At 43.4% G+C, this 26,163-nt stretch overlaps 3 protein-coding genes across 3 annotated transcripts; 2 read left to right on the top strand and 1 right to left on the bottom strand.

Moving 5' to 3' along the window:
• On the top strand, positions 1-936 carry LOC121167324 (olfactory receptor 1361-like). The gene has a single exon (XM_040996775.1). The coding sequence runs from the start codon at positions 1-3 to the stop codon at positions 934-936; it is 936 nt and encodes a 311-aa protein (XP_040852709.1).
• A 3,222-nt stretch (positions 937-4,158) lies between these two features.
• LOC121167323 (olfactory receptor 11A1-like) lies at positions 4,159-5,178 on the bottom strand. Its single transcript, XM_040996774.1, has one exon. It carries the CDS (start codon positions 5,176-5,178, stop codon positions 4,159-4,161), a length of 1,020 nt encoding a protein of 339 aa, XP_040852708.1.
• A 14,123-nt stretch (positions 5,179-19,301) lies between these two features.
• LOC121167322 (olfactory receptor 10C1-like) lies at positions 19,302-20,240 on the top strand. The gene has a single exon (XM_040996773.1). The coding sequence runs from the start codon at positions 19,302-19,304 to the stop codon at positions 20,238-20,240; it is 939 nt and encodes a 312-aa protein (XP_040852707.1).
• Positions 20,241-26,163: the final 5,923 nt, after the last annotated feature.

The raw sequence follows: 26,163 nt of genomic DNA, 5'->3' as shown, positions 1-26,163 counted from the left end.
ATGAATTGCAGCCAGACTCCCGACCTGGTCCTCTCAGGGATGTCTAGTGGCCCAGAGAAACGGCAGTTCCTCTTTCTTCTCTTTCTGACTCTCTACTTGCTGGGCCTCCTGGGGAATTTGCTGCTTCTGCTGGTTATTACCACTGACACCCACCTCCATACACCCATGTATTTCTTCCTCAGCCAGCTTTCCTTTGTGGATCTCTGCTTCACTACTACCACAACCCCCAAAATGCTGGGGAACTTGTGGACCAGTAATGGCTTCATCTCTTTCTCTGAATGTCTGACCCAGTTGTACTTCTTTGCTGTTTTTGCTGACATGGACAACCTGCTTCTGATGATCATGGCCATTGACCGCTATGCTGCTATTTGCCATCCTCTGCGCTATCCAGTCCTCATGACTCCTTGTAGATGTGGGGTGCTGGTGGGTGGGTCGTGGGGAGTGGCCCACTCGGTATCTCTCATCCATACTCTGTTGCTATCCCAGTTGTCTTTCTATACCAATCAAGACATTCCTCATTTTTTCTGTGATTTTGGCCCGCTCTTGTGGCTGTCCTGTTCTGATGCCCACCTCAATGAGGATCTGATGATGGCACTGGCTGGATTGTTGGGAATCGTGCCCCTGCTCTGCATCGTAGGTTCTTATGCTCGTATTTTCTATGCTGTGGTTAGGGTTCCATCCACACAGGGGAAGCAGAAGGCCCTGGCCACGTGTGGTTCCCACATCTCCATGGTCATCCTCTTCTACAGCACAGTCTTCGCCACATACCTGAAGCCCCCATCACCTTCCCACGCCTCTGGGGAGCTGGTTGCTGCTGTCATGTACACCTTGGTAACTCCCACTCTGAACCCTTTCATTTACAGCCTGAGAAATAAAGATGTGAAAAGTTCACTGAAAAGGATTCTGGGCTGGGAGGACTTTCAGGATTGGGATTAACCAAGCACTTGAGGAAACATCACTCAGTTCACACCACTCTAGCAAAGCTAGTAGTCACATAACCCCACGGCTATCATAGGGTGCTGTGTCATCTGCTGGAAACAACACTGGATTGTTTGAATTGCCTTCCAACATTAATATCACAAAAGCTTGATTAGCTCCATCACTACAATCATTTGGTAACTCTCGGCGTTTTCGTCAGTGGTTTAATGAAGATCCCCAGCCAGCACCTTGACTGCAGTCCATGACATCTGTGCTGTCATCAACATCACTGAAAATTACCCTCTTCAGTTCTATCTCCGCCAATGCCATCAAGACCATCCTTGTTAATAAGAATAGGGTTTTTGAGATTCTCCCTGTTTAATTCCTCACTTTTCAGGGTACTTTGGGTAATTCTGTGCTTATCCTGCGCATGTGTCATTCTGAGAGTTTCTGACTGTAAATGGAAATTGAAGGCTTCATTAGGTGCATTGCTTTTACACTCCTTGTTTTGTAGTAGAATAAAAAAATATCCTGCATATGATTTTGTTCTAAAAAAATAAAGTGCATCACTAGAAGAAACTGTTCTTTCAGATACAGATAGGGAAAAGATAATTCAAAGAAAATTTTGGATATATTATATTATAAATAGAATGTGCACTGCTTCAGTCACTGTGATACATTCAGCTCCTTTATCTATATGTACCATGTATTACAGCAGACGCTATGTACACATTGTTTTTATTTGCACTACACCATGCAGTTAATGTTATTGTGCATTAAGAATTATACGATTTAAACTCAACTGAAAAGGAAAAAAAAAAGAGATTGTAGAAATAATAGTCTCACCCACCTTCCTATAGTCCTTGAACCTTTGCAACCTAATTACCTATGTAAAAATCATCCAAAAATAAATAAATAAACATGACTTGAATTAAACTTTCTCTCTCTCTCTCTCTCTCTCTCACACACACACACACACACACAAACTGTGGCCCAGCGTGGATCTAGTGGCCAAATTACTCGCCTTGCACACATTGGGATGCCATATGGGCAGTAGTTCATGTCTCAACGGCTCCACTTCCCATCAAACTCCCTTCTTGTGTCCTGGAAAAGCAGTCAAAGATGGTCCAAGACTTTGGGATCCTGCACCCACGTTGAGACCGGGAAGAGGCTCTTGGCTTCGGATCAGCTCAGCTCTGGCTGTTGCAGCCACTTGGGGAGTGATCAGTGGAGAGAAGATCTTCCTCTTTGTGTATCTGACTTTCCAATAAAAATAACTAATTTTTTTAAGAAAATACAGGTGATATTCAATTTTATTCAGAACAATTCAGTGTATGAACTACACACAGCTCTGTCTTAGGAGGCAGATCCCAGAGATTATCCAACTGAATTTTCTTTACAGTGCCTGTATCTGATCCACATCTAGCCAAGACTTTCTTCCTGTATCACCTATACCTACAATTAAACGCCTCCTTTCAAATACTACTATAATAACTTATCATTTTCAAATGAATGATTACTAAATGGATAACTTAAGTTCGCAATTCATCTGGCCTTACAAAGTCTTTCCTGTTCTCCAGGATCTGGTGAATGAATATAAACATTTTTCTCTCTATCTGAATATTCGTTATTTAATCAGACATCGGATGCCACTGGAAAAAATGTGTGTGTGTGTGTGTGTGTGTGTGTGTGTGTGTGTGTGCATGTGTACACAAAGAGAATCCAAACTCTGGGTAATGTGGACGTTAACAGGAGAAGTAACAACCACTGATGATAAACCCAATCTAGAACATGGGACATCTTACCAGACTGATAAGCCAGTTTCTCTGTGGCATGAACCAAAGGGGAAGAAAGATCTACAATGGTGTAAGGGAACTATCAGCGAAACAACCAAATGTTTTATGCAAACCTCAGATCTCCATTTAAAGAAATCTCTTGGAAATCAATAAAGAAATTGAAACATACTATGTGCTAGATGATATTTGTTTACAATTATGTTAAGCGCCATAATGGTATACAGTAGGCATGTAAAATGTGTGCCAGTGAGAAAGCTATTAAGCACTGACTTGTAGAATACATACAGACAAAATTTACACAGCACAATTCTACAGCATTGAGAATTTGCCACGAAACTTCCCAACAAAGCAAATACATTAAGAAAAACAGCTGAGCCTAATGTGGTAGCTTAGTGGCTAAAGTTCTCGCCTTGCAAGCACTGGGATCCCATATGAGTGTCAGTCCCTGCTGTTCCATCTCCCATTCAGCTCCCTGCCTGTGGCCTGGGAAAGCAATTGAGAATGGTCCAAGGCCTTGGGACCTGCACCCCTGTGAGAGACTTGGAAGAAGCTCCTTGTTCCTGGCTCCTGATTTTGGATCAGCACAGCTTCAGCCTGTGGCCACTTGGGGAGTGAACTATCAGACAGAGGATCTTCGTCTCTCCTTTTCTCTGCAAAACTTCCTTTCCAATAAAAGTAAATAAGTATTTTTTTAAAAAAGGAGAAGAGCTAAAGGTAATTAAGACAAGATTAGCAACATATTGATGCTGAGCCTAGCTAATGAGAGATGAGGATAAACTATGAGATTTTCTACAAAAAAAAGTTGAACTAATAAATGCAATGAATTCAGATTTACTTTTTAAAGATATGTGTCATTAGATCTTGAAGGTTGAGCCTTATAATTTGATTATAAATCTTACGTGACCAGCTATAGGAATCTACAAGCAAAGATTTTATAGCATCTGCTTCCAGATACATTCTAAGCATCTAAGCAAAATGTATCCAAAGAACTAAATCACTATAAACCATAATAATCTGAATGTAATCTAAATATAAGAAATGCATGTTTAGTAAAGAGCTTGAATGCAATTAAAAATTTCTGAACAATAGACTAAATAAATCATGGTTAGCCACATTATGAAGCCCAGAAGACTAAAGAAGCAAATATTTGTCAATACAGGTAAGTTATTCATGACATATTGCCTAACAGAAAATCAGATAACAAAATATATGACCCAATCCAATAGGAAAAAAATTTGAAATGTCATACAGCAATGATATTCATAAACAATGGGCTTATTTTAGCAGTTTTTATTTTTCTATACTAAACATTTATGGCATATTTCATTTTTAAAACATGTAAATTTAAACCAATTTTAATACTACACTGAAAATTGCTTTGCTATCATCCTAATTTTTAGCATAATTGCAAACGTGTGATAGGAAGTGTTGAAACAGGGTAAAGTTAATCTTCAGCTAATTCTGGAAGACTTCCCAATGGAGGTAGAGAAAATCCAAATAAAATCTTCATTCCCCTCCTTCTGGAATCCAGAGTTGCTGTTTGCCTGAGGTGGAGAAGCCTCCATAGCACCTGATGGACCTCTTTGTTCCTCAGGGTGTAGACCACAGGATTGAAGATTGGAGTGACAACAGTGTAGAGCAGGGCAAAGATCTTGGCAAGGAGCTGGGAGTGGATGGCAGAGGGTGCAGCATACAAGACAATCAAGGTTCCGTAAAAGGTGGACACTACAGCGAGGTGGGAGGAGCAGGTGGAAAAAGCCTTTCTCCTGCCAGTCTCAGTAGGAACCCTCAGAACAGCCACGACAATCTGAACATATGATGTCAGAATCAGTCCAAAGGGCACAGTGAGGCAGACCACGGAGAGAACAAACGTTGTCATCTGGGCCACCGTGGGATCTGAGCAAGCTAGGCCCACCAGAGGCGTGAAGTCACAGTAGAAGTGGTCAATGTATTTGGAGCCGCAGAATCTCAGCTGGGCCATCAGAGCCACAACCAACCCATCCACCATGAAGCCAGACAGCCAGGCTGTGAGCACCAGCCCCAAACACCACCTGGGTCCCATCAGGAGTGGGTAGCGGAGTGGGTAGCAGATTGCCAGATAGCGATCATACGCCATGACAGCCAGCAAGAAGCATTCGACTGTGGCTAGCGAGCCAAAGGTGAAGAACTGAAGCAAACAACCAGCCACAGAGATGGCTGCCTCCTGCAGGAACCCCTGCAGCATTTTTGGCACCACTGTGGAGGTGTAGAGGATTTCCAAGAAGGACAGATTAGCCAGAAAGAAATACATGGGTGTGTGGAGCCTGTGCGAGCACACAACGGCCACAAGAATCAGCATGTTCCCCATGAGGATAGAGGCATAGAGGGCAGTGAATACAGTGAAAAAAAGGGGGTGCAGCTCGGGGATGTCATAGAAGCCAAGCAGAACAAATTCAGTAATAGTTTGATTTGAAAGAACTTCCATGTGGATTATGTAAGTTTCAACGTGGCAGTAATTCAGAGAGAAACTTTAGATGCTGTATCATCCATACCAAGGATAAAATTCATAGGGCTGAAACAAAGATAAAAATGAGTTTCCAAGTCAAGACCCACTTACACAGATCCTGCTCTGTCTCCCTTTTTTCACTCTTGCCAGTGGTGTAGTGGCATAGCAAGCTAATCCTCTGCCTGAAGCTCCAATTACCCATATGGACTACTTTACTTCCCATCCATCTTTCTCCTAATGGCCTCGAAAAGCAGCAATGGAGGATTCAAGATCTTGGGCCCCTGCACTCACATGATAGACATGGGCGAAGCTCCTCGTCCCCAGCTTCAGCCCAGGCCAGCTCTGGCTGTTGCGAACATTTGGGAAGTAGAGCAGCAGATAGAAGATCTCCATGTAAGTCAAACTTTCGAGTAAAACAAACAACACGTTAAAAAAAAAAAAAAAGTTGCTACCACTTCCTCAAATCCTGTTCTTCCCTACATTTTTAATGGTGGGGAATTCTATAAGACTTATGAGACCTCATCCAAATTTGTCATTTCAGTCTTCCCAAGCCATCTAACCTATCATTCGATCTGCTACTGCTGTCATAATGAATCCTAGCACCCTCATCTGTATAAAAGAGTCATAACCTCCTTCATGTGTACCAATGTCAGCCTCCAAATACTGCGGCATCTCCCCTCTTCAGCTCTATGTCATCATGTTCAACCACAAAACCTTCTGTCTCTCCCAATCACAATCCACTTCTCTGTGGGTTGATCGAACACCTTATTTGCTTCTCAAGATCACTATTTCATAGTCATCTCCATCTCAGCCACTTCTTTGGTGTCCCAGTCAGTGAAATCTCCTTAGCTGCGACGGCAAAGTCTTCGAGATGTCCTTGCTTATCTCATGCCTGAATAAACACAATGCTTCCATGTGCATTATTCTTACTCCCAAGTTGTTTTTTTTTTACTTTAACAGAAGTCTTCTTCAGATATTAATTTTACCAAGCTACTCATGGGCTTATAAATAAAACGTAACAAATTATGATAGCAGCGTTGTAGCAGAAGGGACTAGGATCACGGGGCACAGTGGGTGAGAATCAAGGTCAGGAAAGGCTTTCTGAAGGTGATGGCACAAGGGCTAAGTTTGGAAGAGTTGCTAATGTAAATGATGAAACAGGCAGATTATTCACGGTAAAAAATGATCTCTGTGAAAACAAAGTCGTAGCTGAACACGACCCTTATGAAAATGGGCCTGGATGCTGGAGGAAGGACTTAATTTGCTTTCCAGAGTCTGGTCTTTTTTTTTTTTTCCTCAAAATAATCAGAGTACATACAATGACAGGGAGAATTAAGGAGAATGCTAAGTAGAGAGTTTAAAAAGATAAGCTGGGCCCGGCACGGTAGCCTAATGGCTAAAGTCCTCACCTTGCACATGCCAGAATCCCTTATGGGCGTCAGTCCATGTCCCAGTGGCCCTGCTTCTCCCACTCAGCTCCCTGCTTGTGCCCTGAGAAAGCAGGCGAGGACGGCCCAAAGTCTTAGGACCCTGCACCCATGTGGAAGAACTGGAAAAAGTTCCTGGCTCCTGGCTTCGGATCTGCTCAGCTTCAGCCATTGTGGCTACTTGAGGAGTGAATCAATGGAAGGAAGAGCTTCCTCTCTGTCTCTCCCCTCCCCTGTATGTATGACTTTCCAATAAAAATAAATAAATCTCAAAAAAACCTTACTTTGACACAAGCATAATTGAAATCTGTGCTTACATGGAATCTTCAAGAAGTTTATGGAGAAACACACCATTAAAAAAAAAAACTATGTGTCGATTTCAAAGTTTTTTGAACCACAAGAAAATTAATTCCATTTTCATAAACTCTTTGAAAGCATCCTTATAATTATAGAGCTACATTTTTTATTTTAACGGCATTGCTTCTAGGCTATGGAGTTAATAAGCATATATCACATTCATTAAACATAAAATGTAAGTTGTCATTAGTGCAAATAGACTGGAACATAAATTGTGCAATTGACTGTCAGAGCAAATGGTGGAAGGCTTTATGTCATGCTGCCTTGGTTCATCATTTTATTGTAGATGGTTCTCTTTCCCAGAAGACTACAACTTAATTTAGCATGGAAGCCAAATTTTCCTATCTTCTATTATATCTATAAAAATTTGATGCCTCAATAAATACTTAATGTTGAAAATTACTTATCCCTAACTAAAACCCATGTGAATTATGAGAAGTTATGTACTGCATAGACCATAAAACTCCACAAATCCTGTTACTACTCTTGAACCCCTCCACTCTGCTCCCCATATATATCTCCTTGTGACATGGATTTGGGACTGTCTCCATGGACCTCCCTTAAAGCAACTTAGTTTATCTGTGTCAGGTGCAAGCCAAATCCAAAGCTGAGATCCTCTCTTCAACATTCCATGCAAATCAGGCTGGAACACTTCACTTCAAGTATTATATAATGCGTTACCCACAGATCCCTCAGGAAACCAACAGGGTCAGTGAGTCATACTGACTCTCAGTGAGTTGTGCCTACAGTGAACCAAGATATGCCTTGCTACAGCCTTCACTCATTCATTCTCCAGTTCACAAGTAAACAAAATGTGCCAATTTCAGTCCATTTCATGACTGTTCAGAGGAAACATTTTCTTATTCCTCTCATTGCAACCACCCTGGAGGGTTTGGTTCAGTAATGCTGAATACAGACAAAAAGAATTTGGGAGAATCACAGAAGAGGAGCTCTAATCGACTTCTTAATGCAAGTGGCATGCGTTCTGAGAAGCAATCTATAGGAATTCAAAATTGGAAATTGAAAATTGCCCCCACCTTCCTATATGAGAAGGGAGCAAAAAAATTACACTGTCCCACAGAGCTGTATATCTTGGTCATGTCATTGAGCAAATGCTAAACAATGCTGATTTGCCCAGGGATGTGGCTGGAGCTAATAGCTTTAACAGGAATGAAACCCAAGTATGAAATAAAAGTATTATGAGCATGTTGGGATTTTCAGATATTTCCAAGTGAAAACAAAGTATGTAATCCACCTGTACATGATCTAGTTGACTTCATGGGGGAAATAAAATCTTTCACTATCTCTCTGCAAATTCAACTTCTAGTTTAACTCTGTGTGTGTGTGTGTGTATGTGTGTGTGTATGTGTGTGTGTGTGTGTGTGTGTGTGCTTTCATACTTCTGCAAAGTATGCAAACATTCAGGTGTATTCTTCTTCCATAATAAGAGTGTTTATTGAAATGCTTAAACATTTCTGCACATGAAAGCTCTTCAGATTAAAAAAGAAGAAGAAGCATCATCCTTCTCTTTGGATTTTTGGATTGGCAGAACACCATGTCCCCAGCCCTATTGTTCTGGTAAGGAAACAGAGGTGGAGGAAATGAAGCAAAGGCGAGGGAAATGAGGATCACAGAGAAGTGAAACAAACTCAGCAGCAGCAGCGTGATGGGAGGCCGCAAGTCACCCAGAGACAGGGAGAGCTCACAGAAATGGCTGAATGTGCAGCGGGACACTGCCAAAGAGTTGAACGGAAGTTGAAGTTTAAAATTTTTTTTAAATGCAGGAAGATGACTTCCACCATGGTAACTGGTAAAGAAATGGAAAGCGTTCAGATCGCCTGTCTGGTCTGGTGATCATCCATCCAGTCAGTCTCTTTCCCAAGTGACAGCTCAAGTAGAAACCAACCAAGACTCAGAAACCATAGAGCCCTTATTTAAAAACTATCATCAATTCTGCTGTCTCACCTTCCCTCTCCATAAAGTCTGCCTTTCGAATAAAAATAAATAAGTCGTTTAAAAAAATTAGGGGTAATAATTTTGACATCACGGTATAGTAGCTTAGCCCCACCCGAGGCACCAGCACCCCATATTGGTGTCACTTTATGTCGCTGTTGCTCCATCTTTGATGCAGTGCCCTGCTAATCACCTGGAAAGCAGTGAAGAATGGCTAAAGTGCTTGGGCCCCTGGACCCACCTGAAAGACCAGAAGAAATTCCTGACTCCTGGTTTCAGATCAGCTCAGCTCCAGCAGGTGCAGCCATTTCAGGAATGAGGCAGCAGCTGGCAGATCTTCTCTCTGTCTCTCCTCTGAAATTCTGCCTTTGCAATAAAAATAAATTCCTTTTAAAAAATTAAGAGAGTCATAAAGAAACATACTACGTTAAATTCCATATTCAAGAAATATGAAAATTTATTTTTGTACATGTTACACTGCTGTTTTTAAATGAAAAACTAAATATATTTTAGTTGGCTTTTTAATTTGATAATTATTGAAATATCTTAAGCAATTACTCCACAATAAAGTAAGAAAATATGAAGGATTTTCAAAATCTTTAAAGATTTTTTTGGATGATTTACAAAGAGGAGAAACAGAAAGATCTTCCATCCTTTGCTTCACTTTCCAAATGACTGCAACAGCCAGAGCTGAGCTGATCCAAAACCAGGAGCCAGGAGCTTCCTCTGGGTCTCCCACGCGGGTGCAGGGTTCCAAGACTTTGGGCCATCCTCCACTGCTTTCCCAGGCCACAAGCAGGGAGCTGGATGGGAACTGAAGCAACCAAGACACAAATTGGCACCTATATAGGATCCCAGCACTTGCAAGGGTAGGATTAGCCAATGAGCCATTCTGCCAGATCCAGTTTTCAAATTTTCATGTAAAATTCACAATGGAGAAAACACATGCAGAAATCTTAAAAAGTTTTGTGCCAAACAAGCTTATCCTTGAATTCCACTTGCAATAATCTTTTTTAAATCCCCTCTAGTATTAAAGGGTTTTTTTTTTAATTACTCAGGTTTTTTTTTATGAGAAAATACCAGAACAAATTTCCAATCTGGAGAAATTGGTCTAAGGGTGTCCTATTTCTTCTTGCCAGTAAAGTACTCCTCACAGCATGGATAGCAGCACTGCCAAATGTTCCCCAACTTCCAGGACAGAAGAGATATAACAGAGGCAGAAACATAGCACAGAGTATGAGAAATAAGCTTTTAAAGGGTCCAATAGGTGAGATGACACACTGGGATTTTAGTGGACAAATGTGGGGCTTCCCAAAATACCACTTGAAAAGAAAAATTTTGGGCCCGGCGCAGTAGCCTAGCAGCTAAAGTCCTCGCCTTGCACACACCAGGATCCCATATGGGCACTGGTTCTAATCCCAGTGGCCCCACTTCCCATTCAGCTCCCTGCTTATGGCCTGGGAAAGCAGTCGAAAAAGGCCCAAAACCTTGGGAACCTGCCTGGGAGACCTGGAAGAAGCTCCTGGCTCCTGGCTTTGAATCGGCTCAGGTCTAGCTGTTGTGGCCACTTGGGGAGTGAACCATCGGAAGAAAGATCTTTCCCTCTGTCTCTCCTCCTCTCTGTATATCTGACTTTACAATAAAAATAAATAAATCATTTTTAAAAAAGAAAATATTCATCTCTCCAGGTTAATCATATGCCTGCTTAGAAGAGAAATGATTATACAAAGAGAGAAACACTTTAGACTCTTTTAAAGGATATTTTTAGCTAAAGTGTGAAGAATAATACCAAAATAGGAAACATCTGAAATAGTGATCCTGCTCTCCAGAAGTAAGGATATGCAAAGACAAGTGTGGGCTGACTTTACTGAAGTTTCAGAGTGGCTTTACCTTCCTACCTGCCACTCCCTCTCTGTTCAAGCAGATCAGGAAGTCACAGAGGCCCTGGATCAGAAGCGTCCCCCTTGTCACCCTGCACCTGTGTACCGTTCTCTCCTCCTCCATTCCCAGGGGCAGCTCCAACAAGATTGGTCCCTTCATTATAGGCCATTCCTTTTATCGCAAGGGAAGGAAGACAAGTGCCAAGAAGGAAGAGGCCCCCGAGAACCAATTACGGACACAGCGAGGAGCAGCCACCCCCAAGAAGCAAGCCGTACATCAGGTCCCCAAGGAACTTGTATTTTTTTCAGAGAAAGTTCCTAAACTTTCTCTTCAACCAAAAATGAAACAAACCAGAAGAGGCATAAGAAAATCCACATCTCCATTTCCTTCTGAACAAATGCTCTGCCCCAGGCATCTCATCACCCTGGTGCCTAGTGCAACATCCCTCAATACCCATCACCAGCAACACTGCTCTTCTAACTGAAAGGTTTGATCTCAATTTTCATTCCCTAATCTACAGTCTCCAGACCAGTATTCTGCATAGATCATCCACCTCATCAAATGTTGAGTCTAAGGAGAAAGAAGCTGCCGCGGTGTTAGGAAGTGGTTTTCAAATGATTTTGTGCTGTTTCAGAATCCTCTAAGCCCCAATGTCAGCCTGGCAACTTTATCTCCGACCACTCCTTCTTTGAATCTTCCACTAGCGGACTCTTCTCATGCTCAGCCTTGGATGATGAGGTTAAACACCCTTCTGTGTCACTTGTCAGATACACAGAGTTACAGTAGCTTAGCTTAATGATGCCGATGTTCCGTGTCAGTCAGAGTGCTTGGGTTCGAGTCCTGACTTCGCTCTTGATTCTAGCTTTTATTAATACGCACCCTGGGAGGCAGCAGATGATGGGTCAAATATCTGAGTCCCTGTCACTCACAAAGGGGGTTCAGACTGAGTTCAGATTTCTGGCTTCAACCTTATTCAGCCCTGGTTATCGTGGGCATTTGGGACGTGAACTTGTGGCTGGGAGATCCTTCTCCCACTCTGTCTCACTCTTGCTCTCTCACTCTCTCCTCTTCCTTTCAAATAAAAGATGAAAATACGTAATAAAATGATTCTCTTAGTTCTACTTTTTCCCTGACCAACAAATTAATGGATAAAATTTGTCTCACAAGAAGAGTCACCTCTCTTAACTATAATAAAAATGGAGCCTAATTCACAGTAGCCAAATTTCCGTAATTCTCCTGAATGACATCCCTGTAGAGGGCTAAGCTCAGACACCCTTACTCTTCCTGGGACGAACTCACTGCCACCTCCTTGAATGTGAGCAATCACTGGATGGCAGGAGAGCCCAAAACAAGATGAGGGAGAGACATCAAGTCAAGACAAAACATGGAACAAGAGGAAAGGGATGGGGGGGGGGGGAGAGGAGACACTATCAGACAAAAGAATGAGGAGCCAGCATTGTGGTGCAGTGGGTTCAGCTTCCTCTTACAATACCAATATCTACACTGGGAAGTCTGTTCAAATCTCAGTTGTTCTGCCTCTTGTCCAGCTTCCTGCTAATGCACAAGAGAAGGCGGCAGAAGGTAAACCTAGTACTTAGGTCCTGCCACCTGTGTGGGAGACCTGGACAGAGTTCCAGGGTCCTGGCTTCAGCCCAGACCAGACCAGGCCGATGCACTCTTGTAAGAACTAATCCAGCAAATACAAGATTCTCTCTTTCCATCTCTCTCAGTCTCACTCAGCCTTCCTCTGCAAAATAAATCAATAGTTAGTTATAACTCTTTTTTGAAAAGAAGTAGACAAAAGATCTAAACATAAAAGAAGAGCTACAAATGACCCACAACACATTAAAAAAAAATGCTCCGTATCACAAACCATCAGGGAAACACAGATCCAAACCACAACGGGGTATCATCTCACTTAGTAAAATTATTAGAATAGTTATTATCAAGAAGTAAAAACTAATAAAAACTGATGAGAAGTTGGAGAAAAAGGAACCCAACTATACTCTCCATATGATTGAAAATCATACAACTGCTATGGAAAACGGTCTGGAGATTCCGCACAAAACTAAAACTGGGTCCACGAAATGACCCAGCTATCCCACGTCTAAGTCGGGATGTTAAAGAGGTATCTGTGCTCCGTGCTTGTCGCAGCACTGAAAGCAAACACTGAATCTACTCACATGTCTGTCGGTGGGAGAATGCATAAAGGAAATGTGGTCTTTACACGCTCAGACGGAAGATTAGCTTGACACACCACTGATATGCCCCCAAATTATAAAAGATAGTTAATAAACAAGAGATTTTTACTGCTGCTATATAATCCTAACCTACATAAAAAGCATTTATTCTAAAGCACTCCAATCATGAAATTTCCATTGATAATATTAAACTTGTTCTGAAAGACAAATCCTACATGATATATAAGCACTTCATATTTTTAAATCCTCTCATGGCTTACATTAGAGTTAGACCCAGGTTAGTTCAGATACAGTAACTAAAAAGTGACCCACCTGAAACTCCGTGTTACTGCACATGCTGTATAATGGGTTTCTGTAAATAATGGTTTTCATTTATTATTTTGCTCTCCAATTTTTTATTCATTTACTTTTGAATAGAAAAAAATTCTATGAAGTAATTATGCAAGAACACACCTTGTACTGGTGGTGTCTTAGCCTAGATGTCCATCAGTAGATGAAGACAATAAGGAACTGCGCTATATACACACAATGGGACAGCATGCAGTCATCAGAAAGAATGAAATCCTGACATTTGCTACTAAATGAATGAGATCAGAGATTTTGTTTTGTGAAGTAGGCCAGACACGGAAAGATAAACACCTTATGTTCTCACTCATGTGTGAAAGCTTTGATTTAAACTTAGAATGCTGATGACTACAGTCTGAGAATGTCATGGGAGCGGGAGTGCAGAGAAACGTTGGATAACACATTTCAAACAGAAGCAGCAAGTTGGCAGCTCCACAGCCTAGTGGGGTGACCATCAATGTAATATACAACACTGTACAAAGAACTGAGGCGGTGCTGGCACTGCAGCCTATCAGGCAAAGCTGTAGCCTGCAATATAGCATCCCACGCTGGAATTCCTGCTTGAGTCCTGGCTGCTCTACTCCCTGCCCAGCTCCCTGCTAATGTCATGGGAAAGCAATACAGCATCACCCAAGTGCCTGGACCATGCTCCCAATGTGGGAGACCTGGGAGAAGCTCCTGGCTCCTGGCTTTGGACCAGCCCAGCTCCAGCCACTGCAGCCATTTTGGGAATGAACCAGTACGTGGAAAACCTCTGTATTTGTTTCTCTTCTTCTAACCCTTCCTCTAAATAAATAAATAAATCTTTTTTTAAAAAGCAAACAAATAAACTAATAAACAACAAATATGGAAGAAAGACTGGTAGGCTCCTATAACAGCCCAAACAGTAGCAAGTGGCAACAGTAAGTCCAGGTATTCTGAAACATTTTTGGAACACACCCATAACTTGACCTTTGCCATGACATTGGGCTCTTGGAAAGTCCCAAAGGGGAGTGAGAGCTCATCACGTGAAAGCATCACATTCTGGGATGAGATCTTTCCTTGTCCAACAGCTCACACAGTAAGCTGATTGTTTCAAACCGGCTTGTGCATGCAGATGGGATGTAGTGCTTACTGATCGATAGTTTAAAGTTCTCAATGCTTAAACTGATTTGGGTGTTTGTGTTTCACGCCACTTCAGCTGATCGGGCACTTTGCATTATGCACTAGTGTAAGCTTGGTTGATTGAATAATCTGTATATATGTGCCAGTACTCTCCTAGTTGGTTGGATAATCATTGCTTAAAAACTTCTTCAAAACCTCTGAACATGGCTGGTTGGGGCTATTCCCCTCTTCCAAGTTCAATGAAACTCAACAGTCCTCTAGCCTCATTTTTGAAATGGATTTGGTCAACTTGCAACACCTGCAAACACGGGAAAAGGATAAGGAGTTCCAAAGACCAGCTGCCTGACTTGATTACTTTGTATTGTGTTAAAGTGTCACGCTATACTCCCTAACATTGTACAAGAATTGCATGTTGATCAAAGCTTTTCAACAAAAAAAAGCAACAATGATGGTATAGTGATATGAATACAAAATCAAAAATAAACAAATAGATAAATAGCTTGATTTATTTCATTTCCACCTTCTGATGTCCTTTGGAGTTTTCATTTGTGATTAAACTTGAATTTGTGAAACAGTGTGAATTGTGAGGTATGATGTATTATGTTTTATAAGTTTAAATTAGAGCTCGTATGTAGATATTCTAATTGAGTAATACTGAATCATAGACTATATGCTAGGCCTCCTATGTAGAAGTTAAGTTGAAATTTATTCAACAATTCCTTTGGGTCTCTATTAAATTGAAATAATTACAACAGACCAAAATGCAGATCCAAGTCTTCCCCCCTCAAAAAATATACTAATATGATTTTCTCTTTAAAAATAAAGGTTTCTTTATTTGTGTAAAAGGCAGAGAGACAGATTACAGAATAAATAAAGAGAAAGATCATCCACTCACTGATTCACTTCCCAAATGGCCACGAAGGCAAGGGCTGGGACAGGCCAGAGACCCAGAACTTCATCTGTGTGTCTCACATGAACGGCAGAAACTCAGGTACCGGGGCCACCACTGTGCCTTCCCAGTGCTTTAGCAGGAAGCTCGATTGAGAGTGAAGCAGCTGGGACTCAACAGGTATTCCAGCATGAGATGCTGATGCTGTCAAAAACAGCGGCTTAACTTGTGCCACAGCACAGGTATAATAAAATATTAAACATCTTTCCACTTTTTATTTTGTTATTGTTTGCTATGAATATGTATTCAAAGCTTAAAGACTGTCTCAATGCCCTCACTTCCTTTCATTGTTATTCATTTGAACTCATGATTGTGACCGAAAGACACAAAAAGGAGCTGTAAAGTTGATCCATTGTGGTCAAATATGGCAGCAACATCATCAGTTAGCTCAGTCAACTGTGCACCTCAACTTCCTCATTTGAAAATGGAGCTCCAGCATCAGTGCTGCCACAGCGGTCAACCTGGACGCCTGCATTCCACCTCAGAGGGCCGGAGTTCAAACCCCACCTGAGCTTCAGATCCAGCCTCCAGCCTCTGCACACCCTGGAAGGCAGCAGGCGCTGGCTCAAATGCCCCGGGTCCCTGCCACTCTTGTGAGAGAGCCAAGGGGAGCGCTAGACTCCTGCCGTTGGCCTGGCCTGGCAAAGAATAAATCAGCAAATAAAAAGAAGATCTCTCTCTCCTATTCTCTCCCTCTCTCTCTCTCTCTCTGCCTTTCAAATAAATATAAAACCAATGGTAATTACCTATATTCCTGAAAACTGATGACAACACCTATAAAGTTCATCATTCTGTCACATGGAATCATTCAAATGGTCACTACAATCAGAGCTTTAGTTTGAAATTAACTAGTGAAAAGTCATCAAAAAAGTTTTGAAAGAAGCGCATGTAAGTTCAGTCGAAAGGAAAACATGACAAAAAATGACAACGCGTTGCAGGCTTGAGAGGCAGATGCAGCTCATTGCTGCCATCGTGTGGTAGAAAGGCCGCAGTACTTCAGCTTCGTGAAGGAATGTGCCAGAATCTGCTTTGTTAGGTTTTATTTTTAACTTGTCGCATTTTTGCACAGAGAAAAGAAAAATTAAATAATCAAGATAGAACTTGCTTTAATTTATTCCAATAGAAAATTCTAAAGCTAATATGCACATAATAACTACTAACCCTGGGAAGGCAAAAAAAAAAAAAAGAGTTCACCATATATACTTATGTAGCTCTTTTTAATTCCACAAACATTATTATAAATGAACATTGATTTTCCAGAATTAAGAATATTAAGTAGCTAATATTAACTGAGCATGCACGTTGAGTTCTTTTTTAAAGATTATTTATTTATACGGTAGGCTTGGTGGAATAGCAAGCTAGTCCTACATCTGCAGAACCATCATCCCATATAAATCCTGGTTCAAGTCACAGCTGGTCCAGCTCTCTGCCTGTGGACTGGGAAAGCAGCAAAGGGTAACCCAAATCTTGGAACCCGCCTCCAAGTGGGAAACCCAGAATAAGCCCCTGGCTCCTGGCTCCTGGCTCCTGGCTCCTGCCTTCAGTCCAGCCCAGCTCTGACCATTGTGACCATTTAGGGAGTGAACCAGCAGATGAAAGATGTCTTTCTCTCCTCCTCTCTCACTCTTTCAAATAAAAAAATAATAATAATAAATCTTTTGTATAAAAAGATTAGTTATTTACTTAAAGGGGAGTAGCAGAGAGAGAGGGGGGGAGTGACAGAGAAAAACCATTCTTCCACCTGCTTACTCCATAAATAACTACAAGGGCCCAGATGAAGCCAGGAGCCAGGCACTCTATGAGGGTCTCCTACGTGAGTGCTGGTGGCCGAGCACTGTGCCATCTTCCCAGCAGCATTGGGAGGGAACTCAATGGGAAGTGGAGCGGCCAGGATTCACCCAGGTCTTCATGCCACAGGAAGTGGCTTTTCACCTGCAGCCCAGCAACACTGACCCATCAGCCTGCGTTTGTGACAAATGCCTAGAATTTCTCTGTGAGGCAGGTCCTCAATTTACAGTTGAGTTTCAGTAACTGATTTTGGATTCCTGAGGACTTTTTGGATCTGAGGAAAGCTACTATAGATGATTACAAAAGTTTTAAAATGTACATCACAGCTGAAATTCCATCTTTTTTTTTTTTTGAGCTGCTGGTATTTCCATACAATTTAATATACTTCAAATTGAATCTAAAAAAGAGGTAAATATGAGGGAATTAGAAGTGATTTCATAGAAGGTTTGGTATAAATAAACCTACAGCGTCTCGATTTATGAACAAATAAGTGGGTTTGTTGTTTAAACAGGTTGGGTTGGAAGTTTTTTGTGGTAATGGTTGCTACATGTCTTGACAGCCTTATCTGAAATACTGACTTTATTATAGCCAATAAAATGTGTTAGAACACAGAAGAAACAAATCAAATAATAAATTCAAACAATGGGGATTTTAAAAAGGGTCTTGTGTAATAAATTAAAATTCAAAGTAAGAAAAACTAAATTTTTTTTAGAAGAAAACAATATTTTTTAATTTATTGAGTTCCAAACTACATTTACTTTTTATTTCTAAACTTTGTTCTATTGAGAATAATTAAAATATGTAATTACTTATGAATGGTTACCAAGGAAATTAATTACTTAATTATGCAAATATCATAAGATAGGCAAAATTACATTATTATCTTTAACAGATAATAATGTTAAAGATATTATCTCTAACAGATGTACTGGGATAGCTACGACAATGGAAACAAGAGCATCACAAGAAAGGACAAATCAAAGCATTGCACCTGCTGCATTGTGAGCTAAAGGAAACCAGTGAGCCCAGACATTTTCTCCAAACTGCTCCTGAAGGTCCTCTGATGCTTTTTGTGATGGAGTAAACAGTCTCCAAAATAGCAGGTTAATTGTTGAGGTGAAGGGTTCTCCCCATTGGAGAGACAAACACGCTGGGAGACTGTGGTCTTCAGAGACCTGGAAGAGATATCAGACAGGGTACCTCTCTCCCTTCCTCCCCGGCGGGAGCCACGGGGAGAGGAAGGCGCCAACAGGCAGGTGCTCCAAGGCAGGTGAGCCACTGCTGACTTCTCCAAGAGAAGGAAGCTCTTCAGACACAAGCAGCTGGAAAAGACACCCAAGGTGGCCTGGACCACGGTTCCGGCAGCCGTACAAGGAGGCTCGCGTTTCTGTTACACGTTTTCCTTCGCTTCTGCTTTGATACGGAGTTTATCTATCCACTGAAATGCGTCTTCGGGTGTGTGTGTTTCAAAGTACTTTGACTTTCCTGATTATTGCTAGATGCTTGTATGGATTTACAGTCATTGATATCTTTGTAAACTTAGATAAACCGGGCACCTCAGAATACTGTTTTCTGTGCTTGAGTTCAGAAATGTAATGCATTAGCCAGTGTGTAGATCTGTGTATGTGTGTGTGGTTTGGGGTTTGACTTTGTTATGAGGCAAGAAGATGTGGTCTGAGAGCCGCTCTTGTCACCTCCCTTCCAAATGTTTCCTAAAACTAGAGCGCTCCTCGTTGTTCTAACGAGACCGAGTTATTTAAAGGAGAGCATCACTGGGACACTTTTCTTCTCCCTTCTCCGGTGGTAAGATGGTGGCGAGAGCTGGATAGATCCGAAGCAAGAGTCCAACAAGGACCACCAAAAACAAAGAGGGGAAAAACTGAGCCGCAGAGGGGACAGGAGCTTGGGGTGTTCTGTGGACAGGCAGGGGCGATCCGGTGAGGCTGGGGGACAAGCCCTCCCTCGGGGCACCTTGGCACCGGCGATCCGGTGAGGCTGGGGGACAAGCCCTCCCTCAGGGCACCTTGGCAGCTTGGCCGGGTTCCCCTCTAGGTGGCTTGGATCTCACTTGTCTCAGGCTCCGATCTCAGGTCCAGGATGGGGACCAACTCATCCACAGTGACCGAGTTCGTCCTCGTGGGCTTCTCGCGCCTGCCCGGGCTGCAGGGCGCACTCTTCTCGCTCTTTCTGGCCGTCTACCTGCTCACGGTGACCGGCAACCTGCTCATCGTGGCGCTGGTGTCTGCCGACGCCGCCCTGCAGTTGCCCATGTACTTCTTCCTGCGGGTCCTGTCGGCGCTGGAGATCTGCTACACGTCGGTCACGGTGCCCCTGCTGCTCCACCATCTCCTCACGGGCCGGCGCCGCATCCCTCGCTCCGGCTGCGCCCTGCAGATGTTCTTCTTCCTCTTCTTCGGGGCCACCGAGTGCTGCTTGCTGGCGGCCATGGCCTACGATCGCTACGCCGCCATCTGCGATCCGCTCCGCTACCCGGTGCTGCTGAGCCGCCGCGTGTGTCTGCGGCTGGCGGGCTCCGCTTGGGCCTGCGGGGCCATGGTGGGGCTGGGCCACACTTCCTTCATCTTCTCCTTGCCCTTCTGCGGTCCCAATGCCATCCCTCACTTCTTCTGCGAGATCCAGCCGGTCCTGCAGCTGGTGTGCGGGGACACGTCGCTCAATGAGTTGCAGATCATCCTGGCGGCCGCCCTCATCATCCTCTGCCCCTTCGGACTCATCCTGAGCTCCTACGGGCGTATCCTGGCCACCATCTTCCGGATCCCATCCTCCGCAGGGCGTCGCAAGGCCTTCTCCACCTGCTCCTCCCACCTGCTCGTCGTTTCCCTCTTCTATGGCACAGCCATCTTTATCTACATCCGCCCGAAGGCCAGCTATGACCCCACCACTGACCCTCTGCTGTCCCTCTTCTATGCCGTGGTCACTCCCATCCTCAACCCTATCATCTACAGCTTGCGGAACGCTGATGTCAAGGCTGCCCTGAAGAGAACTCTCCAGAAAATGAAACCTTCAGATTTTTGACAAGGGAGCGCTATTGGCTGGCTGTTGGGAAAGTTTCCCGGTTGGACCCAAGTCACCAAGGGTCAGAGGGAGAGGAAGCCCGGGCTGACCAGGAGGAGGAATTGACCCTGAAGGCTTCCTGGAGCCAAACGCCCTACTCAGGACTCAACAGCACACACATGCTGTTCTGCTGTCTGTTGCAAGAAACCAGAAACTCAGGCTGGAGAAATAATTTTGGCAAGCAGGGCAAATGGTCAGTTAAAGGGGAAAGTTACAAACTATCATTTCCCACCAGCCTGCCACAGTCAGAGTGTTCACCCACAGTAATGGACTTGAAGTCATCTGACAGCTGTGCTATCTAGATGATGCTGTTTCCTAGGCAGTGCTACTGTTCAGCACAGGTGGTTGTACCCTAACTGACTGTACTGCCAGGGGAAAGATACCAGCAGAAGTCAGGAGGGGCCAAAGATGCACCCAGGAAGGTGAGTTGTTATGGAAAGCGGGACATAGTAAGTGAGATTCCTGGTATCAGACAGACTTCAAGTTCTAATTCCCCCACAAGAGAATGCTGTAGGCTCTGAGCTTCCATGTCCTTATCCACGCTATTGGAGTAACAAGTACATTCCATTTCTTTTGAGTTTTTCACAGGATTCAGATTTGCATATCACCAAACTTAGCGTCTAGCACAAACTAATGAATCAAGAAATGTTTTTATTGGTGGGTAAGGTCAGCAGAGAAAATAACACCCAGCTCACATTGAATGCTTTTTCTGAAGGAAAGGTCAGTAGTGTTAGAGGCGAAAAAAGGGGGAAGGGAGGTAGAAGATGAGATTCCACAGGACGCTGTTATAGGAAACTGTCTCCCAGCACACACAAAACCCAAGGGATCCGGATGCTAAAGAACAAAAAGCAATGGCATGCAGAGTCAGTGAGTGACCTGAACAACAGATACATGAGAGCAGCTTGGAGGGTTCATCCCAGACCTCGAATCCACAGTTTTAATTGCTTCCAATATTGTATTTTTAATTACACTAGCATCCATTGAGGCTACTCTATGCGCAGTTCTCCACTGGGTGTTATCATAGACACCGTGCAAGCACCATGGTGATTTTGTGGAGAGTGCTTGCTTCTGGTCGGAGAGAAAAAAACATTCATCCCCACAGCCCCTTCAGAGAATGATGTGAAGAAAGAAAACATGCAAAACACTACAGTGAAGAGATGTAAGTGGCTACTCCCCCATCCCACCTCCCAAAGGGGCATAATGGCTTTCCCTGTGCTAATTTTATTAATAAGCAAAATCTCAAAGCCATTGCTTTTCAATTCTCAAAACTTCATTATAGAAGAACACTATTCAGGAAGGGCTAAAGGGTTTTTCCTCTAAGAATCTAAACTACTGGGGGGCCCATAGTGTGGGTTAAGCTGCCTGCTGCAATGCCAGCATAGATTACGGGCACTGGTTTGGGTCCCAGCTGCTCTACTTCTGATACAGTTCCTTTTAATGCACGTGTAAATGCAGCAGACGATGGCACAGCTGTTTGGGCCTCAGCATCCAAGTGGCAAACCTGGCTCCTGGCTTTGGCCTGGTTTGGGCCTGGCCATTGTGGTCATTTGAGGATAAGTGACCTTTCTCTCTCTCCTTCTCTCTCTCTCTCTCTCTCTCTGTTTCTCCTTCCCTCCATCCCTTCCTTTTCCAAATCAGTAAAATAAATCTTCTTTTTTAAAGATGTGTTTATTTATTTTTATTGGAAAGTCAGATATACAGAGAGAAGGAGAGACAAAGAGGAAGATCTTCCATCCACTGATTCACTCCCCAAGTGGCCACAATGGCTGGAGCTGAGCCAATCCAAAGCCAGGAGCCTCTTTCAGATCTCCCACGAGGGTGCAGAAGGCTTTGGGCCATCTTCTACTACTTTCCTTGGCCACAAGCAGAGAGCTGGGTAGGAAATGGGTTGCTGGGACATGAACCAGTGACCATATACGATCCCAGCTTGTGCAAGGTGAAGATTTTAGCCACGAGGCTACCACTTTGGGCCCAAATCTTTCTCTAATGAGAAAATCTTATCCCCGAAGCTACAGAAAAGCGACAGAGACCTGTCAGTTTAGAAGGCATTCTATATTTTCCACTTCCTACTTAGTCCACTTACCTACCCGTTATCCACAGAGCTGTTTCTGTTAAGGACTGCCCTGGCATTGTGCCACTGGCTTACACTAAGGAAGATGGCAAGAAGCAACATCATAAAAGTCTCAGGAGGAAAATTTCTCTCATATTTCAGTGATAGGAATACCTGTGCTTTTCATGTCACGTAAGCAAAACTTTTCTCACAGTTCTGTGGAAACAAATTGCCATGGAACAAAGTGTACATGTTCGTTGTACAGCCTGATAAGCATACCTGCCCTAGAGGGCATCAACATAACCAGGCAGTGAGTAAGCGTCTCCTGGAAGACCTCTCATGCCCCACTGGGCTCCCCTCCTTCCATCCCTCCCTGCATTTCTCATTCCCAAACAACCCGTGATCTACTTTCCATCCTTATCATTTTCTTCTTCCAGAGTTTCACATAAATGGAACCATAATTTATATACTCTTGTTGGTCTGATTTCTTTCATTCCACATAATTATTTTGAGAGTCACCATGTTATGGTGTATGCAACAGTTGACTTATTTTAATCTCTGGGAGATTTGGCACTGTATGGATACACCACAAATTGCCTATTTGTTTACCTGCCCAGAGAAGCATAAATATTTCCAGCCTGTGTGCAAACAAACAAAGCTTTTGTGCTTACTTGTGTATATTTTTTTAAAAATTTGTTTATTTTTATTGCAAAGTCAGATATATGGAGAGAAGAAAAGAGACAGAGAGGAAGATATTTCATCCAATGTTTCACTCCCCAAGTGACTGCAATGGCCAATGCTGTGCCAATCCTAAGCCAGGAGCCAGGAACTTCCTCCAGGTCTCCCACACAGGTGCAGGGTCCCAAAGCTTTGGGCCATCCTCGACTGCTTTCCCAGGCCACAAGCAGGGAGCTGGATGGGAAGCAGAGCTGCCGGGATTAGAACCGGCACCCATATGGGATCCTGGTGCTTTCAAGGTGAGGACTTTAGCTGCTAAGCCACTGCACTGGGCCATCGTCCACTCTTTTGTCCAGTCTTTTACATATCTAGACAAACTTTCTGGTCTTTCCTCAAATTTGTAGTTTTCCTCTATCAAATAGTATTCTGTTTTCTAGCTAATAAATGTACTCATCTTTTTAAAAACACTTATTTATTTTTATTTGAAAGGCAGATTTTATAGAGAAAGGAGAGACAGAGAGAGAGGTCTTCCATCTTCTGGTTTACGCCTTCATGGCTGCAGTGGTTGAAGCTGAGCATGAGCTTTATTTGTTCCCCCAGGTAGTTTCAAGGGTTCAAAAAAATTGGGCCACCCTCCACTGATTTCCCAGGCTAAGAACAGGGAGCTGGACAGGAATCAGTAGCCAACACACGAACCAGCACCCATATGGGCTGCTGGCACCACAGGTGGCAGATTTTAGTGTACAATGCCACAGTGCTGGTCCCATGATTTTATTCCTTATTTCACTGGAAAAAAAAGAGGCTTAAAGAAATTATGGGAGAATTTCTATAAGCTCTCATCAACCCATCTGCCCTCCTACTTACATCTGCGTTCATACACTAACTTTTGTTGCAATACTGCTAGCACTGTGCTATTTGTGTGTGTCTGAGGACAAGCCATTGGTCTGCTGCGCTCCATCCATTTCCACTTAGCCAAGGCATGACCCCAGCATGACATTTTTCTGCTTTCAATCTCTTTTGAATTGACTCCATAAGGCTTTACCATTGAAATTGTTTTTAACAAATATTATAAATGATCTCTGCTTTGCCACAGTCAGTACTCAGCTTTCAATTCCCATGTTAGCCAGGCCAACTGGATTCTGCTTATCCCACCTTTTATGTAGTCAGTGAAACCTACCGTATACTATTCTGTTGCTGTATTCTATCCATACCTCTGCTGTGTTACATGCAATGCAAAGTCTTGGGACCCTGTACCTGTGTAGGAGACCCCAGGAGGTTCCTGGCCCCTGGCTTAGGATCGGCACAGCACCGGCCATTGTGCTCACTTAGGGAGTGAATTATTGGATGGAAGATTTTCCTCTCTGTCTCTCCTCCTCTCTGTATATCTGACTTTGTAATAAAAATAAATAAATCTTTAAAGAGAGAGAGAGAATAGATATGGACGAGGGCAGCCTAATACAGTGCTTGCAGACCCTGCCTTGTGGGGTTTAGTAGTCATGAAGGTAAAATGAAGCCTCTCGGCATGGTGCTGGATCTTTCTCCAGTCTATCAGTTCAACAAATATACAAAACAACCAGGATTATAGTTGAGTTTAAGTAAGAGCAATTTAGCCAAGTGAGTGTAATAAAATGAAGCAGAGAGTGTGCACAGGACTGACTGTAATGGTTGTGCCAAGCTAGATAAGAAAGTGAAAGCACAGAGGAAATGAAGAACAGCAACACATCTCCAGACCTCTGACTGGAAGGAAATGACTAGAGATAGCGTGGATACAGTCTACAGGATACCAAATTCACCAAAGTATATGACAGGACTTGGTCGTGAGTCCCGAGCAAGAGCCTTTAAATAATGCCTGCAACATCAGAATCCCTATGGGAACCACTTCATGTCTCGGCTGTTTATGTCTCAGTTCTTGTCTCCATTTCTTATCCAGCTTCCTGCTAATGCACTTGGGAAAGCAAGAAGATGGCCCAAGCACACGGCCTCTACCTCCACTTCGGAGACTAAGAAGGAGTTTAGGGCTCCTGGCTTCTGCCTGTCTCACCTCTGGCTGTTGCAGCCATTTGGGAAGAGAATCAGCAGACGGAAGATCTCTCTCTTTTCTTGTCTGGGTCTTTCCCCTCTCTGTAGCTCGGCCTTTGAAATAAATTTTAAAATATATTTATTAAAGGATCTTCAAAGAATTAGAAGAAATAAAGGGGATGAAGAGAGAGAGATGATACAAAAAAGGGATGGTCAGCAAAAGCGAATGACGTCATTCGGAACTGCTTTCAAGAATGACAACAGGGGCCCGGCGCGGTGGCGCAAGTGGTTAAGTCCTCGCCTTGCACGCCCGGGATCCCATATGGGCGCCTGTTCTAATCCCGGCAGCCCCGCTTCCCTTCCAGCTCCCTGCCTGTGGCCCGGGAAAGCAGTCGAGGACGGCCCAAAGCTTTGGGACCCTGCACCCACGTGGGAGACCCGGAAGAGGCTCCTGGCTTCGGATCAGCATAGTATCGGCCTGTTGCGGCTCACTTGGGGAGTGAATCATCGGATGGAAGATCTTCCTCTCTGTCTCTCCTCTCTGTATATCCGCCTTTCCAATAAAAATAATAAAAATAAAAAAAAAAAAAGAATGACAACAGCAAATCTGCACCTCCGCCAAAACAAATATTTTCTTGCAAATTTGCAGGTAATCATCCTGAGACTCACTGAGGTCAAATGGCCAATTTAAAGTTGTTCAACCAAAGAATGAAATTCCAGTGGAAATGTAGATGAGAGGGTCTATCCTGTGGCCACCCTCCACACACCTCAGGGACACACACGACACTTCACACTCCACACTCCCCCTTGGGGGACTCCTCTCTGGACACATCCATACAAGGTTCTAATTATGGGAGTGGGACATGGATTCCCCAGAGCTCCAGTCTGTCCTCTAAATAGCAGAAGAAGACAATTCCCCAGTCTCCACTCCAGCAAGAGGACTCATCAACATAGCCCTTCCTTCTCTCCAAGTGCGAGGAAGGTATTGTTTTGCTGCCTCCAAGGCTCAAGTCCTTGCCTTGACTCTGAACATCACAAAACCTTCCGGCCACAGATGTCTCTGCTTAGGCCTAGATCCCAGTGTTTCCGAAACTTAAAACACCTCCTTGCGCAAGCATTCTACTGAGAGTAAGATGG

The sequence above is a fragment of the Ochotona curzoniae genome, unplaced genomic scaffold, assembly GCF_017591425.1.
Source record: "Ochotona curzoniae isolate NIBS_2020 unplaced genomic scaffold, NIBS_Ocur_1.0 patch361, whole genome shotgun sequence".
Classification (NCBI taxonomy): Eukaryota; Metazoa; Chordata; class Mammalia; order Lagomorpha; family Ochotonidae; genus Ochotona; species Ochotona curzoniae.
Note: the sequence above shows the minus strand (reverse complement) of the source record. Positions and strands in the feature narration are given on the sequence as shown.